General features: G+C 44.0%; 1 protein-coding gene across 1 annotated transcript; it reads left to right on the forward strand.

Annotated features, from left to right (window-relative positions):
- The first annotated feature begins 6,279 nt into the window (after positions 1 to 6,279).
- On the forward strand, positions 6,280 to 18,795 carry LOC8028974 (DNA-directed RNA polymerase II subunit RPB1-like). Its single transcript, XM_042289027.1, has 6 exons — positions 6,280 to 6,436; positions 11,071 to 11,193; positions 14,144 to 14,413; positions 16,930 to 17,137; positions 17,672 to 18,583; positions 18,669 to 18,795. The coding sequence occupies exons 1-6, from the start codon at positions 6,280 to 6,282 to the stop codon at positions 18,793 to 18,795; spliced, it is 1,797 nt and encodes a 598-aa protein (XP_042144961.1).
- The last annotated feature ends 2,642 nt before the right edge of the window (positions 18,796 to 21,437 follow it).

Consider the following 21,437-nt stretch of genomic DNA (forward strand, 5'->3'; position numbering starts at 1 on the left):
ATGCGGCGTGGAAGTTGCGTATTTTTACTTCGCAACTGCAAAATTGGTTACAAATCACACCATATGAATCGGGCCTACGGCGGAAGGGATGAAACATAGTTTGCCGACGCGTTCACTGAAACTTGTTATATGCTTGTGGATAACTTTAAGCGTCATTTCAGATTTTAATTGTGCAGGTGCATAGCTTTGCTTGGAGTCTATGGTGCGCGGTAGCGCGGGTGCCCATAGCTTTCTTTTCTTGGCTTCTTAAAATGCTAAACATGGCAGGGTTGAAAAAAAAAAAAACAGTTGTCTTGGCGCTTGTGGGAAGCTAGTCAGCCCTGATGAACGTTTGGTGTCTTCGCCCTAAATGACAAATTTATCCACAAAAATACCGCTGCTCGTGTTGGGTCTATAACGTGCATCACGCGGTAGTGATACACGACTGCACACCGGCGCGATGTTCATTCAAGTCCAAAGGGGGGGGTAATTGACTCCAGAATCTTTGTGCTCTACAGCGCGAGCATTTGCTCCGCCTAACCGCCTAACGCGAGCTACAGAACATTCACATTAGACGAAACGTAAAAAGCCGTTCTATTTCATCTAAAAAAGGTGGCATACAAATCTCACGCAAGGTCTAAACTAGAATACGCGTTACGAGTTTGGAATCCTCATCAAATCGACCACATTACTAACCTCGAAAAAATTCAAACCGAGCCATAAGATTCATTTTGTTTGACGACGACTGGACTTCTAGCGTATCCGCCCTAAAAGTCAACTAAATATTTTTATATTTTAAATTCGCCCCAAACTTGCTCGCCTTTGAGTCTTTCACGAAACATACGATTATAACTCTAAGCTCCACAAAGCCCTAATACACCCTCGCCTCAGGTCATCTGTCCGACTCAGTAATTACTAAAAAATCTCCCGAATATCTGGTAACACTAAGGCATTTAACAACTCATTCTTCTCCCAGACGATCGTTGTCAGGAAAGACTTGACCATTCCATCATATCACTGGCAAACCCTGACGCCTACCACACAGAACTAGCAGCTATTTTTTTTTAATCAGAAGAGATTTTTTTGTTGTGTGTGTATTGTTTTCAAATGTTTTCGTATAAGTACCGTTAATTTTTATTCTATATATACGTTTAGTGTCTTTAGGTAGAAATTCGCTACGTGTATCTTAGTCACCTAAACAGTGTAGTGTAACATTTTAACATTTGTATAATTGCCCCATGCAGCCACTCTTATGTGATGCTTTCACAAAGGTTTAAAAAAAACATATATAAGTACAAAAAAAATAAACACACTCGGCCACCTACTGTCCTAAATCCTTGTTTCCAGTTATCTGGAGTTTTATCTGCAATCGCACGAAACGGTTGTTGGTCACCCAGTGATGTTAAGAGAGACAGTGACAGAGTAATACGATATTGATCTAGTTTCCTGCCACTATATCTAAAGACCAGGAAGTCGCATTCTTGAATCGTTACGATCGCAAATTGCGGCCAGTCGGTACTAACCACCAAAATGGCGGCGCCCGCAAGCAAACCACCACCACCACCATCATCATCAAGATCGTGTGATTAAGTGCCGATACTCTAAGCGTAACTAATTTTGTGGCTTGATAGTTATTACGGGGTAATTCCACGTCAGTTCATGCAATGATGGTCCGAGTCATAATTTAGATAATTTTGTTAAAAATATGTATGAAAGCCATGTTCTTGGGAGGAACATTCAGCTATATAGAACGCCGCAACAATTGTTTTCGCTGGGATATAAAATGGAGAAGCTCGAGGCGTGGAAATTGTAAAGATTTCACGATGCTAGTTTGCACAGTCGTCATTTCCTCATCGAAGCTTTCACGTCACCATAACTTTTTAATGCGTTTTACAAAAGATATTTAACATATATACAAAAAAAGGAATATTTCAATAAAATATTTCTATGCTAACAATATGGGCAAATATGGCATAAAAACGCATTTTAGAGACGTATTCCCAATTTTCTTTTTAAATAAACCATCTTTCATAATACTTCCCAAAACATCAAAATGTGCGTCTTTAAATATTCGTTACGAATATATAAAGATAATATGCCCACCCTTAATTGTGTTCTTGTTATTAACGCGGAAATGCAGTTGGTTTCTCAAAATGTGGCAAGATTGGGCGCCGATATTTAAAAAAAATGAAATCTTTTATTTCTTTTTTAACTCCCCTTGGCACTTTGCAGTGACTTGACCTAACATGTGAGGGCAAAACATTGAATAACATATGACCTCCAAACGGGGAAATCTACGACAAACCTTCACTCGGAGCGAGCCGACGTCTCCGTCATAGCGGCGTTGCCGCGCAGCACCAAACACTTTGAGCGTTGGTTATGGAATGTATTTTATCATTTTAAAATTCTTTTTTTCTTTATAGGGGGTGAGTATAACTGACGCGAAAAGGGACTTTGAGCTGGAATACCATTAATTAGCATATAATTCCCCAAAACTAAACGGCCCCACTCTGAAAATTTGCTAACTACGCATACATAGGCTTAAAACTCTCAGTTGCGTAAGTGGCCATGTATACATCCGGCCTCTCGGCATATGATGACTTCCTCATACGAGATACCTGGACTTCTCTCACAAGTTTTACGGTGATCCACTCTGCTTGCTTCACCGCACAAATCTCTCGAACCCGTACCGCAGGCAGGTGGAACATGCAGACATTTGTTTCTTTTTCACGTAGCACTTCCACAAAGTCTTTAGCGGTGGCAATCGTTGAGTTGAGCGAAGATCTCAAGTTGGTGAGCGTTGCGTGGTGTTTAACACCACCTATTTTATAACAAACGCGTTTTCCGTGTCCAGTGGCTGAAACGATCCATCTTGGCGAAGAGTACGTCTTCCGAGTCAATTCGTGCAATTGGAAGCGATTCTTGAAATGCGCCGCCGCTCCGTCCGATACAAACATTATTTCAGAAAAAAAAACTCTGTAATGTTCATCAACATGCTCGTCTATGGCTTCTGTGGCTAGAACAGCGTGAGCTGCGTCATGTGTTTTGTCATCACTGACAGCGGCAAAGCTTTGCGTGCTTTGCCGCTGTCAATCACTCTTTGCGCGTTTGTATGCCATGTTTGACCATTTTGTTAGCATAGAAATTATTTATTGATATTTTTAATTTTTTTATATACCTTGCATATTTTTTGTTAAATGTATTAAAAAAGTTATGGTCACGTGAAAGCTTCGATGAGGAAATGACGACTGTGCAAAGTAGCATCGTGAAATCTTCTCAATTTCCACGCATCGAGCTTCTCTATTTTATATCTCAGCGAAAGAAAATTGTTACGGCGTTCATATATAGCTGAATTTTCCTTTTACGAACATGGCTTTAATATCGATTTTTATAAAAATATCTAAATTATGACAAGGATCATCATTGCATGAACTAACGTGGAATCACCCTACTATGCCCCATATTTGAAAGTTTAGCGCTTCATTGCCAATGCACGGTATTCATCGTGCATATATTATAATTACATATTCACCATCACTAAGCTCGGCAATGTGGGCCTCCGTCGTAAGGGGGTTTTGGCCTTTTGCGGGCGCCTCCGCTCTTCTGAGCAAATAAAGCTTAATATTCTTATTTTCTGCCACCAAACCAGATGTTTCTGAAGGAGCTTTACTCTAGACGATGACTCTGTTCGCCTAGAAGCTTACTTAGTTTTGTCGGCCAAAAGAAGATCCCTGTCTTGTTAGTAAGGGTACAGCGTTGGCCCAATGATTCGAACTCACATCAAATAAATCTAAAAAATCCGATTTAGATGCTCAGATGATACGGCAATATAGCACAAGGATGCGGATGAATGGGTCATTTTTTGTGGTATAAAAATATCAAACTTTCCCAAGTCAGAGGGTAAAACCAAGAACGAAAAACGCTATGGCTTAGTATGCAGTTAGTCGTTTTTTTCACACTAATGTGCAAAACAAGCCACACAGCACACGACGTTGTTTTGGGTGCTTTAGGCATTTGATTTTATAGAAGTAACGAAGAAGGTGAAAGAAACAATTCTGTCTTTTCAATCGTTCTCTGTTTTGCCGAAAAGCTTCAAGGGGCCTCAGGCAGGTTTTGCCCTCACTTTTCGTCTAAAATGTCTCAACTGCATACTAAGGTACAGGGAAATACTGCGGTTTTACTTGTGAATTTGTATCATAGCAAGTTAGTTCTTTGATTCATTTTTACAGACACGTGCACCTTGCAGCCGTAGAATAGTATGAAGAGAGAATTCCTTTGGATTTAGTGCGTTTTTAGAACGCTTTTTTCTTCGTATCTTCTTGGGCGTTCAAGCGCGCGCTCGCACCTACCGCACTAAAGGCGTGAGCAGAGAGCACTTTTGGATCACTCAAAATCTGCCAAGGGAATACCCGATAAAGTGCAGTGCCAGAGCATCTGAAACAAATTTAAGATAATTGTGTAAACGGAGCCGGATGTGTTTGGGCCCACGCAGTAAAGAGTAGAAAAACACGCAATTAAATTTGGTTTGCTCCTCGCTGTACCCAGACACCACCAAAAGGGCACAATTAATTTTATTAAAGGCATCGTTACGAACTTGCGTCACCATATTGGGATAGCTTTCTTAGTTCAGCATTGGGAGTTTCGGATTACACTATGCACATGCTAGGACACTATTTTTACGACTTGCTTTAACCCGGCATGATAGATGCCCCCAAAAGCTTTATAATATTTGGCTTAGGGGGACGTCGGCTCATGGTGATATTTAGTATTTTTCAAGTATTTTTTTGATCGAAGTAACATCATGTTCTCAAACTTGCACCTCCTATTCCAGCCGGTAAAGGTACGCTCTCACAAAGTTTGAGCTTTGCGTGGTATGTAGTGTCTTTACGCGAGCCGAAAAACGCGGTTTTCTTTTCCCAGAGGTGTGAGTAGACCAGGGATTAAAAAAGATTCCTTCAATAAAAGACAGGTTTAATAACCATAAGCTTTTTCTTAGGAACGCGAGCTATACAGGCGTGGACATTGCGCGCATCGCAGCTGCAGTTCCTCTCGTCGCCTTGGTTACAAACCGTGGCAGATCTAAGGGGGGGGGGGGGGGGGGGGCGACGGGGGTGGCCGCTTTTCCAAACAAAGTCGACCCCCTTTCCCCCTTCTTGGAAGGTAATTAGACATGGGTGGACCCCCGGTGCACACGAAAGAATGGGAGAATAGTATCCTTACAAATTTTCCGCCCACCCCCCCCAAAAAAAAAAAAAAAAAAAAAAAAAAAAAAACGGAGTTTTGGATCCGTTTTTGGTTGCAAGCGACGCCACCAGATGAATCTTCGATAATCTGCCAGGGGTAACCTGTCAAACAAAGAAAAAAAAGAGCGGGTTGGTGAAAATACAAGAATCAAAGAAAGAATGAAAACAATTAGGCAAAATGACAGACAGTGCAGTATTTTCATGTCCCGGATCCGGTTTCCCATGATTTTCTATCGGAGATATGCTTGTTTTCAGAGTTGTCTGCTGTGCGTGCCGCGTCGTGTAGAACTTGGCTCTTGCGCCATGCATGTTGCTTAGACGTATCCCCCTTAAGCTGAAGCCTAAGCTAAAAGTTCACCCTTAAGCTGAAACTAGAAGCTCCGCCTTCAGCGCGAGCTCACTGGCCTCCGCAATGCTTTGGGTGCGCGTGCCTGCGCATTCACACTTATGTTAGCAAGGGCAGAAAGCTCGCACTAAAGGCCGAGCTTCTTGTCTGAGATTAACGGTGACCGGAGTATATATCGTGTTTCAGTGCCGCCAAGTAGAGTTTTATGTACACATTAAAGCGGAAGGATCTCGGGCGATCCGTTCAAGCCACGTACGTCGAGGTTAGCGCATAGGCTCCAGACGGTACGAGAGGAAAGCGCACGCGCGCAAGTGCCAAGGTGCCAACAGGTACCAACAAGAGAATCCTTAATGTTTTTCCTCGTTTCTTTATTTTTCTTTGACGCCGTCTGGCTGGCGGAGATGGTGTCGGAATAAGCTACTCAGGCGTGCCAATAGGATAATCTCTGGTTAGTTAAAGTATATGTTACACTGTGTCTCCAGCACAAGCTTTCTGCCTTTGGCATTTGGTGGTGAGTTGTTTTGCTTTCTTGATTGGACACCAGTCTCCACTGAACGCTGACGCGGTGATCGTGTCTAATCTGCGTCCCACCTGGGACTTCCTTAAGGGACGCCAAAAACCAGCACCACAGCTTTAGTATCTATACGACACGTTGTCCCAACTCTTTTGTACATCACTGGATGGTCAACCAACAAACTGTTCTCTATAGTTATGGCGTATTATTTTGCTCTCTGCAGGGATCTCGAGACTTCCGGGAGACAGATGATGCGTGCTGATACCCTATGTCCTGAGAAACCGGATTCCTGTCCGAAGTGCGTTGCATCTCTCGATGATCTGACCAAAGACGAGCTCTGCGAAAGTGACACAGGTAAGATGACATCAAACTCTCAGCCAAGTGTTTCGACGGCAGTGTTTGAATGATAACGCACACTTTCTTAAGACTTCAAAGGGGCAGAGGGGGGGGGGGGGGAGGCGAGTTTCTCCGGTCGAACCTTGGTGGTGTCCTTTGAACCTCACCCTATACTAAAGCCCCTAAAGTGTTTGTGCTTGTCTTGCACGTAGCGTATTGAGGCTCGTGCCCCATGCAGCCCTTGGAAGCGATTTGGAGGGGGAGCACTGAAATGAGCGGCCACGACTTTTGCCGTGTTTGCAGAACAATGCTTGGCGCTACTTGTAAGAAGCGCAAAGCGCGAATTTTATCAGGGAAGCTTAACCCTTCCTACAGCGCTTTAACTCCTTCTGAGGAGGTAGGTATCCAAATCTCACTGTGCTGGCCTCATCGCTTCGGCGTTGCACTGGAGAAATTTCAAGGCTATACTCGAGGGCAACTTTTTCTGGCATTTCTAAAATGAAGACTGCACGAGCACAGCAGTGATCGGCGCGCAGTGCGTGCAAGCGCACAGGTACTCATAGCTTTGGGTTCATTGCCAAGAAAAGTTGTTTCCAAGTATACTTACCGTATTTCCCGAACTATAGCCCGCTCACTAGAGATGTTTAAAAATTGAAAATTTACCCGGGGTAGACAACCTACAGGTGCGGATTGGCATCGAGACCCAGATTGAATTATGAGGAAACGTGCTTTTGTTTCTCCATTGTTCTCTATGAGGCTCGTGGTGATGCCATCTGTCCACAATGTGGCTGGAGAAAAAGCATCCACACTAACGGCACAAAGCACGGGGAAGGGTACAGCGCACGAGCTCTTAGCAGTTGATTCCAGTGCGCGAGCACTGCATTGGCTCCTCCCATGGCTTCGGTCACGCGTGTGTAGCGTTCGTCTTGCTCCAAGTAAGTGTAAAGCAAAGCGCGGTTCTGCTTTTCACCACATGAGGCGTGTCAATCGAATCTCGAAGCGAATACAAGTGTAGAAACGTCCGACCCCTGCGGCATCAGGAATCGAACTCTTTATCACGCGCTCGCCAGCGCGTGAGCACGGAGCGTGTTGCTCGCGCTCCAAGCAAAAAGTAAATGTAAATAAAAAAAGAATTGAGTCACGCTAATGCGGGCCATTACAACGAGGATTTTTTTAGATCATCCACTGTGAAGAGACATGAAAGATTTAATGAATACGGGAGTATATTAATATTGCTTTATGTATGATACAAGCCTGTTTGTGAGCTAGTACAGCAGGCGTCTGTTAAGGTGTGCTCTGTATGATAAGTTTTACGTTCGGGCTATGCACGGCGTGCGGACTATGCACCGGGTGCCGACTATCTAAGCAAAAACTTTTATTTTTGGACCCAAAATATTCCCCTGAGGACTATGCACCTGGTATGGACTAAAGCCCGAAAAATACAGTAGGTTTGCAGGCCTTGAGGCCGCCCGCTTGCAAGGACCTACGCAGAACACACCCTTCTTTTTCGTATTCTTAAAACACACATTTCTATTAACAAGCGTTCACTTATCGTAAGCCAAAAGTATTTAAATCAGCGCGCTGCAGTTATTTAATACAAGTACATCGCCACACAGTTTCCATCATGATGGTTGGAACAGTTCCTCAGGGTGGCTCAAGCAGTACTAAGACGGGTAGCGTGGTCGCGCTCCACGTGGCTAGAAAAAAATCCCCTTTCTTTTATGCCAGAGCAAAAGCCGTAATGAATGATTCTTTTTAAAACGGACGTGGTAATTAAAAAAAATGTTCATTTTTGGTAAAAGAAAAATGAAACAAATTCCAGTTTGATTATAATTTTATAAAAACTTGATTGATGTTTACTCTCGGTCCCTCGGGAGGAGCATGCGCGAGTTTCTTGTTTTGGTTCGTCGCAGGGCAAAAACGCAGGCACTCATAATCTGGGAACCTTGTCACCAAGCTTCATAACGAATTTGTGACGACAGTTTTCTGCATGTAGGAACGTATTTCAGCAACCCCTAACTGAAAAAAGAAAACACAACTCAATTTTATGACTTTATCTCTGTACCGAAAGACTGCAAAAGCTTAATATTCCAAATAAAATCTACAACACTGAGCAAATAAAAAAAAATAATAACGGCGAGCACAAATCCTATCTGCAATGAAACTTTAAAACTTTAAAATTCGCATCAAAGGTGTTATTTTTGAACGGCTATGTTGGAAATAACCGCAATACTAACTTGATTTAATTCACACTAAATATTATCTGAGCAGTTACAGTTCTGTTTAGTCACTTGTTGCCAAGATATAACAAACGCACTTTTACATGTCTCTTACAGCTGCTCGGGTCCAGAACGATTACAGATTCGTCGAAAGTAAGTCGTGTTTTTATTGTCCTAAAACCCAACTAGAAAAAAGAAAAGGTTATGGGAACGATTGAAAAACGAAAACAACATATTTGAATAAAACAACTTACTGTTTTTACACTTCCTTCATAGCCATTGATACCCGCACCTCTGCAATAACTTTTGTTATGCATACTTGTGTATAGAGAAGTAAGTAACTTTAATATTTTGCTTGACCGGCACATCGTTATCGCGCAGGGGAAGCCCTCATATTTATTTTCTTTGTTAAAGCCGCAACAGTCATCGTTCAGACCATTAAGCATTCCACAAGGAAGAGACTTCTTACTGAGGAGAATGTCTGTCATACAATCAATTAAATAAGTATTTGTGAAGAGTATTCGCACAGTTTCCTTTTCACAATAGTCTCCGGTATTGGTTTGATTGTTACTGCTTATGTTCCCCAATTTGCATTTTCCATGTGACCCCCACTTGAGATACGTAAAATATGATTGGCCAATGTTAAATGAGCTCTAAAATTCGGGAGATTTCATACGCTCATGATAAACGATCATGACACAAAGGTAACCATCTTATCAGACCGTAGTAGCCAACTTAATCGTGCAACTTGCAAAAAAAGGAAAGCAACGTTTTTTACAGCTTTAATGGCGAAGATTTAGCTATTCAAAATGTAAAAATATTTGATATGAAATTAAATTGTTAAAAATGTGCTACAAGAGTTTTTCGTGTTTATGACGATGGAATGGTTTTGAATAGGACTTTTACGTCCGACCGCCAGTATCCTTTCACCCAACAGCATGACGCTAAGGCTTTTGTGACGTCATTTGCTGCCACTTCGTGACCACGTTCGATGGGTGGGCGGAGTAGGACACTAAACACACCAGTCGGAGACGTATTTCTGGCACCATAGCCAGAAGGCAAGCTACAACTTGTTTTGACGTCGTGATGCCAGCGACGTCCTATATCGTTCGCCGACTTCGCCGTACGAGTTACCGCAAGAATGGCTATGATCTTGAAACCTTTCTCTTGCTGATTCGTGTCGCCAGCGACGTCACATCTTGCCGTTGTTTTTGCCGGGGCCATGGTGACCCAACGCGTCTACGACTGTTGAGTTTGCCGTCCTATATAGCCCACGCATCGAACGGGGTCCCGACATTTCAACAAATATGACGTCACAAAAGCCGGTGTGTCATGTAGGCTGATGTCGGACTCCTGGCTGTTGGTCGTAGAACTTCCGGAAAAAAGTACGCGCGCTCGCGAGAGTCGCCGTCGTTGCTGCGTTTCAACTTCTGGCTGCTTGAGCATCCGTAAACGTTCAAACGGAAAAGCGACCTGCACCAGAAAGTTGTCTGCCGCATTCTCTTTAGCTGCTCTGCCGCCGCCAGGATCGCTGGTAGTCATCGGCATGACACTTTCATGGCGATATCTAGCCGCAAATAGAGAGACCGCTTTTGAAAACACGGTAAACACCCCAGCCGCAGACGCTTTCCATGGCACTATACTCGCATTCACCTTTCAAGCGCATGAGAAATATCGGTCCCTGAACTGAAACAATCGTAAACTTGTTTCCTGCTTTGTAGACTTTGTATTCCGGGTAACCTGTACTGCGATGATATCAGCCTTGACTTTCTATGAAAGCTATGGAGGGAGACAAAGTGTCTTTGTTTCTTCTATCCGGCCGAATAAAGGTGCCCCCGTATAGAACACCGCACCACCTCTTTAAGTGGCAGTGGCGCTTCACATACATCATACAAAAGACATGTTGTCGCTACAGACATGATGAAAAGATTATCTGATCGAAACATCTTTGTTCATACATTTTTATGGTCTAAGCAATTCTGAAGATAGTTTAGGATTACCAGTTAGTGAACAAAGTCGAATAAGGAAGAAACACGCCTCAAGCAGCGTTTCCAGACTGTCCATTGAATGATGTAAAGGTCGTGTGACCACGGCTTAAAGCGAAAGAAACCAGACAAACACATTCAGAAACATGTCAGGAATGCCTTTTTAGCAAACGTTTTATTCAGCACTGAAGTGCTACAAACCAGCCACAAACAAAGGCTATGGTTGGGAACACATGTATTACCGCCAAGGGAAGTATTAACAGTATGATCCCGGCTTTGTGAGAACGAGTGTCGCAAATTAGCAACGACCGAACATAAAAAAAAAAAGAAAAAAGACATCTGGTGCATTTACAGATTCCAGAAACAGGCGGCTTTGTGAGAACGAGTGACTTAAGTGAGCGACGACCGAACATAAAAAAATAAAAATAAAGATATTGTGTATTTGCAGATTCTGGAAACAGGCGCTGTGGTCTTCTGAACGTTCTTTCGGTCCTCCGCGACGACATGGGGCTTGTGGCCTCCCACTACAGAGCATCGCTGGACGAAGCCTGCAGATGTGATCTCCTCGACCGTAAGTTGGCACATGTTGGATGCTTGAAAGTTTTTATCAGCCTGATATCGCACGTGCAAAGGTTTTCTAACAGAATTGCCATTACTCTTGGCCATAAAGTGATTTGTTATATTCGCTACTCACAAAAAGTTTGTGATTTGATTTAGGTAAGCAGGAGTGGTTGCTTTGAATTACAGTTTTATTTGGTTTCAATATTGTTAACTCTAATTTTAATTTATGGATCTACTTACGGCCACATGAAAGAAGTAAACAATTGGATGACGCTTTAGCTTCGCCTTTAAGAGTGGAACGCGATAGCGTTATCGGGTCCCGTTCGATTGCCTGCTCATTCGCTTAACATGCTCTTCTTGCCAGCGACCAGGAAGTGCGGCGGATATGGCTGAATAAAGAAAACAAAAAGCGGCGGATATGGTCTAGTCACTAGCGTGTGGGGGTTTGGAATCGAAGGGTTGTGGGTTCGAAAAACGCCTGAAATACATCATTTTTATTTAAAGCAAGTGAGCTACTTTATAAAGTGAAATCGTTTGAGACATGCGTCCACCCTTAATTCGCATAACATGTTATGTGTTATAACCACTTCCATTCCACCCGTGACGTCTTGTTTCGCGTGAGATGTGTGGGTTGTTTGAACTTCTCGCGCCAGGTCATGTAGCTGTGACGTCATGACCCTGTCAACCAATCAGGATTTTCCCGTCACAACACCATCAACGCTGACGCCGGCGTTTCTGCAGCACGAGCTCTTTAACTCTATCGCGTTAATATTGTTGAAGGAGCGACATCAATTGCAGTCTTAATGCTGCACTTATGGTAGCTTATTTTATGCATTGAATGTGAAAGGCAACTTTCTGCCCTGTAATAAATATGTTTGCAGCTTGTTTTATGCACCCAAGTACTGACATTAGTGATGCAGAAATATTAGTTCAAACTGCCGGGACTAGTTTAACTTCCTTAACGTGAAGTGTTTCCATGTGTGGTATGGTGCACAATTTGCTCAACGTTGGCCAAGTGTAGCATCTAACTCTTCCAATATACGGAATGACTTAACTAGTGACTAAGCCACCTTTTTATGCACATATTCGAAGTAATAAATAATATAATAATAATAATACCTTAGAATACCATATTAAAGACAACTTATGGAAACAAAAACAACGAGCATACTTGATGCTTTTTTTAGAATAAAATATCTAGGTGTTATAGGATGAGCACAAACTAGCGTTTTATATTAAAGCTTCAAAAATATAGCAAACAAGTATTTTTCTTTTGTCCAACGAAAGAAAAAAGTTTGTACCTAACAATTTTTGTATCGCAGTTGTTTCGACATACATTTCATATACAATATGGAATTGTCCATAGGTCTCTTTCCGTCTAAGTTTCTTGGAGTGCTTTTCACCAATGTGGACACTGTCTGAACTGCAACGCGTGCTCTTTTCTTTTGTCTTCTCAGTGCTGTCTTCTGCCGAAGTTTTAATTTTTTTTCCTACCAATACTTGCATTTTTATGATAGCTGACGGAACGTTTTAAGCTGTAGTACCCTCGTCAAGGCAGATGCTTCTGCCTTTTGCCATTTCTCCCGAGGCCCTGCATTTAAATAAAACAGAAACAATCAGACGAGCGAAAGCAAGTAGATTTAACAAGGATGTCCAGCTCTTCCTTTCATGCGAGTGTGGTACATCTGGGAGCGTATTCACAAAAGTTTGTCCAGTAAGTCAACAAGGCAATTTCGGTACACTGAGTGGAGCGTCTCATTGGACATCACATCGTCTGCTTTATGGGGGCGAGTAGGAGGAGGGGTGGGGTTGAGGCTTAGGTAAACACGTCTCAGTGGTTCACGCCTTCAGCCGGTTACCAGATTTGATTACCCGATAAAGGCAAGCAAATATGGGGGCCAGCTAAAAGGTAGCGCGTGAATCACTGAGGTGTGTTTAGCAGAGCCTCCCCCCTCCCCGCTCCTCTTTTCCCCCTCGTAAAACCAGGCAGCGCAAGGTTCATAGAAACGCGCTAGTCTAAGTGTTGAAATTGACCCGTTTACTAACCTCACAAGATTTTCCAATACGTCCCCCGAGCAAAAAGTTAGCATCTCCACATTGAATGAGACGTCTTCCCGTCTTAGGGCTTTTACCTTAACTCTTCAAAGTCGTAAAACATGAACCCCTGCTTTGCATTAGAGGTATACGCATGAGTCATTAGATAGACACTGTACTCAGCCAGCCGACGAAGAGCGTGGCTTAAAAAATGAGCCGAGATTTCGGACCGGACACATTCAAAAGGCGGTGGAACGCTTTCCAGACCATGGCCAATAAATTGCGTGAATTTCTCGATGTCTCAATATGATAAATAACAGAAATAGCATTTTCTTCCGTACGCTACTTCTTCGCAAAAAAAAAAAATTCGAAGGTCGGGGTATTTTCCAATTTACACCGTCTTTCATGTGTGGTGCGAATTGGGGTTCCAGGGAGTACTACACCCGGTTTTGTTTTCAAGATTCCCAGCCCTCTCTTCCCGATTGTCAACTTTTCAAGGTACGATTCGGCAGTGTTAGAGCACCGTACTCGCTTGGCATCACTGAAAGTCGTAGCGAGCGATCGAGACAAAATACGTTTCGACACGGGAACAGTAAAGAGGGGGGGGGGGGGGAGGGGGGGGGGTTGATTTTCAATAGTTGGCACCGCAAAAACATGTCTACTCTCAGTGACGTTACACCGTGGACCCCGTAACCGCCAGACGTGGCTGCAGATCATTCATATTCTTTTCTTATTCTATGCAGTGGAATAGCAGTATTAGGGGGAAGGCGGCGCGTCTTCCCTCAATTGCGCTATGATAAACATTATAACAAACAAGCTGCCAGTTTTTTTAATGCTGAAATCGTTACTTTGCCTTTTTAAGGGCATAGCGGCAGTAGATAACTCGTTGCCTTACTGTGTGTACGTCGATGGTGTTCTTTGCGCAGAGAAATCCACCTTCGCCCTCCTATTCTTGTTCGAGAAATTGAAGCATAAACACGGAAAGTATCAACTCCCTCTGGATCACGACGTGAAGCTGATCCAGCTGAACTCCACCGCCCACATCAGACTCGAGGAGTTGCTGAGAGAATGTCCGAGAGAGCACCAGCAGCTGCGAATGCGGCGAAGCGACAGTTACGGCCACACCTACGGAGGAGGTAATGCCTACACGTCCTCCTATCTCGTCAAGACAGTCAAGTACTTCTACCCCGCGTATGGTAAGTCCGCTATGGGCAAGTGCAAACGGACCTTCTAAAGGGCAAGTTTCTTAAGGTAATCCCTTTCTCCCAGACGTTTCTGGACCTGTTCTGGTGCGCAGATACATTGGATCTTCATTCACTATCCTTCAGCAAATCAGTCCAACCAGTAAAGAGAGCGATGGCAATCATGATTCGATGCCCTTACGGTCTCAAAGGAAGAATAGATGTAGATTGTTTTGTCACTTATATGTGAATGCCAAAAAGAAACGGTAAAACTCAGTATTCCCAATGGCTAAATGGAAGAGCAGTGATTAGTGCTCCTAATGCGTCCAGGGGCAGTTTGAATGCAGAACAATAAAAAAAAACACATAAAGTTTGATTTTGTTGAACCGACTAGAAGCGGGTGTACGGTCAACACAAGGGGCGCGTGAGACATGTCACATTCGGACATTAAGGTTCGCATAACGCATCATCTCCAATTTCACGTGCACTGAACGAGGTCACAGAATGCATTACCATCTAGTTTGTAAATCACAGGTGTCGCCCACAGGTGCAGCCAACTGTAATTTGTTTCTCTGTAGTTTAGAATACTCAACAAGGATTCATACTATAATCCATATAGGTGGCCATATCTTACCGACGTCCCGTAGGAGGTTCAGTTTTGCTTCAAAGCCCTAACTAAATCACATATAAACTGGATGGGGAATGGTAAAACGAATCGCAAGTACGTAACTTGTAATCGCAGGTTATTTGTGAAAAAAAGCGAAGCGCAGGGGCTCTAAAATTCTTAAGGAACTTGCCCTTTAAAGTTAGGAACTGCCAGTACGAGTCAAGGGTTGCTGCAAGAAACACCACATGAGATCACTCTTATACCCCTTTTTGGTAAGCGTAACGAGACTTGGACTGGATTGGATGAAAACAAGTTGGCTTTTTCTTTTGTAATGGGAGACAACAAATGAACGTTAATTTGTTCGAAGTTTTATTGGTCGTAACCCAATACATGGCCCAAAACACTTTTATCCGAACGTTCACTCCTGAAGCAACATACCGGCAGATGCAGCTTGAGGTTGAGAACCTTATTTGCCTTCGCATAGCGTCCGCACACAAGTACACTTAAAAAGCGATGTCAGAATTTAGCCCATCTTTTAAACTAAGGCAAATTTATTGAATATTCGTGTATTCCCAATTTCCTCCTTGTGTTGTCAATAACGTCCTTACTTCTAACCACAGTCCAATAAGAACAGCAAGCTGATCATATGTCGTCAGTTTAGTTGGTTAGAAAGCCGAATGTGAAAGGAACCGTGGAAGTTATAAACAATATATACATTTTTTTTATGTTTGGACAGTCAAATTAAGCTGCTAAAGAATCACAGTGTTAACTTCTACGGCTCAAAGCCGCAAGACAAAGAACACCTAAGTTGTTTGGTACCAACTTGTACCAACAATGTCCTTCATGGCCGTTCGCATGGGTTGGAGCCTACGCTTAGAGCACTCGTTTTACACCTCATTTAGAGTCCTGTGGATTGCATTTTTTTTTGTAAGTAAGCAAAAAATTCGTACCCCAATACTCGAAGGTAGATCGATTTTTAAGAAGCACCAGCCAAATAATCACAATGTTCTGACGCGCAATCAGTGAGGGGAAATCAGATGTCATTCCCTTAAAGCCCTTTTGTCTGAGCAGAATCATGATAATGTCAAGATGCTGCTCGAAACAAGAACGACAATATATTCAACACATGTTCTTAAAATTCATAGCGGAAGCTTTTGTTTCTTATTTATTGCTTTTTTATGATGTAGACCACTGTGTTCCACAACGCAGACACACGAAGCGAAATTTTACCCAATATTAGCTCATGGCCCAATATCTAACAAAAACGTTACGCACAATCCTCAATGCCGAAATAAAATTCTAAAATTTAATAGTCCACTTTCGTTTATTACGTACTCTGACAGCAGGGTTGTTTCCCTTCCAGGCTCCCCAAGCTACAGTGCTCCCTCGTACTCCGCCCCAAGCTACAGTGCTCCCTCGTACTCTGCCCCAGGCTACAGTGCCCCGTCATATTCTCCACCAGGCTACAGTGTTCCTTCTTACTCTTACCCAAGCTACAGTGCCCCATCATATTCAGCTCCTAGCTATAGTTATAGTGCCCCCTCATATTCTGCCCCAAGCTACAGTGCTCCCTCGTACTCTCCCCCAAGCTACAGTGCTCCTTCGTACTCTGCCCCAAGCTACAGTGCTCCTTCCTACTCCTACCCAAGCTACAGTGCCCCATCATATTCAGCTCCTAGCTATAGTTATAGTGCCCCATCTTATTCTGCTCCAAGCTATAGTGCCCCATCATATTCTGCACCAAGCTACAGTGCTCACTCTTACTCTTACCCAAGCTACAGTGCCCCATCATATTCAGCTCCTAGCTATAGTTATAGTGCCCCATCTTATTCTGCTCCAAGCTACAGTGCTCCCTCGTACTCTGCCCCAAGCTACAGCGCTCCTTCCTACTCCTACCCAAGCTACAGTGCCCCATCATATTCAGCTCCTAGCTATAGTTATAGTGCCCCATCTTATTCTGCTCCAAGCTACAGTGCTCCCTCGTACTCCGCCCCAAGCTATAGTGCCCCGTCATATTCTCCACCAAGCTACAGTGCTCCTTCTTACTCCTACCCAAGCTACAGTGCCCCATCATATTCTGCCCCAAGCTACAGTGCTCCCTCGTATTCTGCCCCAAGCTACAGTGCTCCCTCGTATTCTGCACCAAGCTACAGTGCTCACTCTTACTCTTACCCAAGCTACAGTGCCCCATCATATTCAGCCCCTAGCTATAGCTATAGTGCCCCATCTTATTCTGCCCCAAGCTACAGTGCTCCCTCGTATTCTGCCCCAAGCTACAGTGCTCCCTCGTACTCTGCCCCAAGCTATAGTGCCCCATCATATTCTGCATCAAGCTACAGTGCTCACTCTTACTCTTACCCAAGCTACAGTGCCCCATCATATTCAGCCCCTAGCTATAGTTATAGTGCCCCCTCATATTCTGCCCCAAGCTACAGTGCTCCCTCGTACTCTGCCCCAAGCTACAGTGCTCCTTCCTACTCAAGCTACAGTGCCCCATCATATTCAGCTCCTAGCTATAGTGCCCCATCATATTCTCCACCAAGCTACAGTGCTCCTTCTTACTCCTACCCAAGCTACAGTGCCCCATCATATTCAGCTCCTAGCTATAGCTATAGTGCCCCTTCTTATTCTGCTCCAAGCTACAGTGCCCCTTACCATGCAATGAGTTATAGTGCTCCGTCTTATTCTGCTCCAAGCTACAGTGCACCATCGTATGCAGCCCCTAGCTACAGTGCACCATCCTATTCTGCCCCAAGCTACAGTGCACCATCCTATTCTGCCCCAAGCTACAGTGCTCCCTCTTACTCCTACCCAAGCTATAGTGCTCCATCGTATAAATCTGCAAGCTACAGCGCCCCATCATATTCTGCACCAAGCTACAGTGCACCTACTTATGCTCCCCCGAGTTACAGTGCTCCTTCATACGCACCTCCCAGCTACAGCGCTCCGTCATACGCTCCTCCAAGTTACAGCGCTCCGTCATACGCTCCACCGAGCTATAGTGCCCCATCTTATGCTCCACCTAGTTACAGCGCACCTTCTTATTCTCCCCCGAGCTACAGTGCTCCCGCTTACTCTCCACCTAGCTACAGTGCCCATTCCTATGCTCCTCCGAGCTATAGTGCCCCTTCATACTCTCCTCCAAGTTATAGTGCTCCCTCTTACTCTCCACCGAGCTACAGTGCTCCGTCTTATTCTCCACCTCATTACAGTGCTCCCGCTTACTCCCCACCTAGCTACAGTGCCCATTCCTATGCTCCTCCGAGCTACAGTGCCCCATCATACTCGCCTCCAAGTTATAGTGCTCCATCTTATTCTCCACCGAGCTACAGTGCTCCGTCTTATTCTCCCCCTAGTTACAGTGCTCCCGCTTACTCTCCACCTAGCTACAGTGCCCCATCCTATGCTCCTCCGAGCTACAGTGCCCCATCATACTCGCCTCCAAGTTATAGTGCTCCATCTTACTCTCCACCTAGCTACAGTGCTCCATCCTATGCCCCTCCGAGCTACAGCGCCCCTTCTTACTCTGCTCCAAGCCACGACAGCTATGGCGACAGCTACGGTGACAGCTACAGCGGGTACGATCTTTCACATTTCTGAATGTTGTGACCTCTTAAGGTTATGCGTGCATTAGAAACTAATCTCACTTCCACATTTCCCCAGCAGCGGCTACGCGCCCTCCGTCAGCTACACCTATGTCACATATGTGCCTCCTTCCTACGCAAGCTACGCCCCACCAAGCTACGCCGCCCCAAAGCCAAGCTACGCTGCGCCAGCAGCGAGCTACTGAGGCCACAACACTCGAGCCTTCCCTGAACTGGTCGTTCGGATCTCCAAAGAACACTGTACGACCACGTGTCCAAGTAAAGTACACTGATATCATGTGTTGTGGTGTTACTATTTATAATAAACACTGCACTTTCTGAACAAATTCTCAAGAGTACATTTTTTACCATGACGACTGAAGCTCCTGGCAGTGGGCGTTGGGAGTATATTTTTGATATATAGTGCCCATTCCATGTCGCTGCATTTATTTATTTATTATATGTTTATAAAAACCACTACATTCTCTTAGGAGGTGTCTTAAGACTTGGTGTTTATGAAGAATATTAGAACGTGAAATAAATAATTTTGTGACTGCAATAAACAAATAAACAACAAATGTGCAATTTTTGCATATGAGGTGCATAGCTCTCACTTTGCGTGAAGCAAAACCAAGTAAGCAAATGCGTTCAAAAATAAGAAATAAAAAGTTGTCAGACACAACGTAAACCGTAAAAAAATAAAATAACGGCAGTCACAGAACCTCTACACGCTGGCGTGTTTTGAGCATTAAACAGTGATTCCAATTTAGCGAATTTTCCGTCAATTCTGGCCGATTATTCATCTTCTGGACGCAATGGCAGTGCAGCCCGAAAGAAATAAAAAAAAAATCAAAACCAGTGGGGCAAAATTCCCCGCATGAACTGGAAACAAATATTGTCAACGTAGTCGTTCTGGTGTGAAGTTCAACCATATTAAGATGCCTGTGGCGAAAACCCGTTCGCCGAGTTGGCCGGATCTGCGATGTCTATGCTGGTGCTGCCCTATTTAAATGCCAAAGTAGAGACACGATCAGTCAGCTTGACATAGTAATATCCAAAGTGAGGAAGAAGCTGAAGCCTGAAACAACAAACGCTACCCTAGTCGTTAGAGTCGTTATAACGGAGCTGAAGTGTCTCAAGAAAAGTTGTATTGATTACAAACTCCCTATGGCGGTTTGTAGCGCAATCGAGGCATTTGAAATGTGTATGAAACAGAGTCACCTCAACGAGTACTAGCGGTGCTGTGGAAATGGCGTCAGACGACGACAGACAGATCGATAAAACAGGTCTTAGCGGGAAAGCTAGCGGTTATGTTTCAGAGTTTAGCGTAATCTGGCGGATCTCTTCTTGCTTTTTAGCAACTTTCTGACGCCCAGCCATGGCAACACCAGACTAGAAAAGCATACTGAGCAGTTAAAAGGTGGGAAACAGAGCAAAATGTAGTGCACGCTGAGACCGAATATTCTGTCCCATACAAAAATGATTAAAAAGCGCAACAAGACGACGGACAAAGAAGACGCAGGCACAGCGCTACTTACAACTCAACTTTATTTCCGCTGCAGCTCGGTATATATTACCGGCAACAACAAAAACAAGTTAGGAAGATATGATACACATCTTAAAAAAATCTTTAAAAAAACATAAAGAAAGGGTAAAATTTCTGCATCACTCATCGGCACTTGCCCAATACTAGTCCATGCTTGGTCAAGAAACTGTAATTATTTTTTGGCATAACGATAAAGAGGGTGCGCTTACACATTGCAGCCCTAATCTAGCAATTTCTCGAGCCTCGAGTATTTCCCTTGTGGTTTTGTTTCTGTTTTCGTTTAGTACTGTACAGTTTGTGAAAGTTGGAGTAAAACCACAATCCAGGCAATGCACACCGAGGTGTCCTGATAAGACGGCATCGACGTTGTAACGGTGTTCCCTGAATCTTTCATTTAGGCAGCGACCAGTCTGCCCCACATAATGACGCCCGCATGATAATGGCACGGAGTAGACAATCTTTTGTGTACACTCAACAAAGCACTTGTGCTTTTTCGTGCAGCCGGGTCTGCTTATGGTGTTTGAGGTGGAATTCACCTTTCTACATAAGCTAGCCAACTTGAGAGGTGCTGAAAAAACAACTTAACCCCTGCGTGCGAGCGCACTCATTTCAGGTTATGGGACACTTTATGTAGGTATGGTATGACCAGTGGTTTCAATTTTTTCTTCTTCTGTACTTCCGTTCCCGGCCTATTTTTATTCTTTACCGTCTTGAGAGTGTTCTCTGCTACCGCTGATAGAAGAGAGACTGGATACCCCGCGGACTTGAGTCTTGACACCTGATTTTTAAAGATTTTGTGGCTCTTGTAAGTGCACGAATTTTTTGGAGCGTTACCTAAGCAGAAATTGGTTATCCCCCTGTTCACGAGTTTTGATTGCGCCGACGTGAATGGCAGAATTGGCTTGTCCCCCTTGGTTCATAAATTCAACATATATGCCCCTGTTGGAAGTCAAGTCTTAGGTCCAAGAACCTTATGGAACCCCCCCCCCCCCCCCCCCCAACCGGCACTTCATGTGTTAGGACCATACAAAAAATTTGCAAACAAATTAGAAACACTGCGGAGAAAGTACGGCTGAGGCCTTTTGACGTAGTTGCGCCTTCCTGGAACGAAGTTCTTCGGACCTTTTGGGAAGGGAGAACAAACTGGCTCGCTGGCGCCATCTATGAAATGATCATAACCCGGCGTTTCACTAGAGCGAAGGTTTTGCGATATTTCCGCGATCAAATGTACCTACTATCTTTGAGAAATGGTCATTTTTAACATTTTGAAAGGTTTTTTAAGCCAAAAAAGAATGAATGATA

This window comes from Ixodes scapularis, unplaced genomic scaffold (assembly GCF_016920785.2).
Source record: "Ixodes scapularis isolate PalLabHiFi unplaced genomic scaffold, ASM1692078v2 PGA_scaffold11__112_contigs__length_91849675, whole genome shotgun sequence".
Taxonomy (NCBI): domain Eukaryota; kingdom Metazoa; phylum Arthropoda; class Arachnida; order Ixodida; family Ixodidae; genus Ixodes; species Ixodes scapularis.

Bases quoted from the DNA above. Each gene is read 5' to 3' on its own strand.
- LOC8028974 (XM_042289027.1), top strand. From the start codon at position 6,280: ATGGCGTATTATTTTGCTCTCTGCAGGGATCTCGAGACTTCCGGGAGA. The intron at 6,437-11,070 runs GTAAGATGACAT...GTGTATTTGCAG, and splicing joins GCTCTGCGAAAGTGACACAG to ATTCTGGAAACAGGCGCTGT. The intron at 14,414-16,929 runs GTAAGTCCGCTA...CATCATATTCAG, and splicing joins GTACTTCTACCCCGCGTATG to CTCCTAGCTATAGTTATAGT.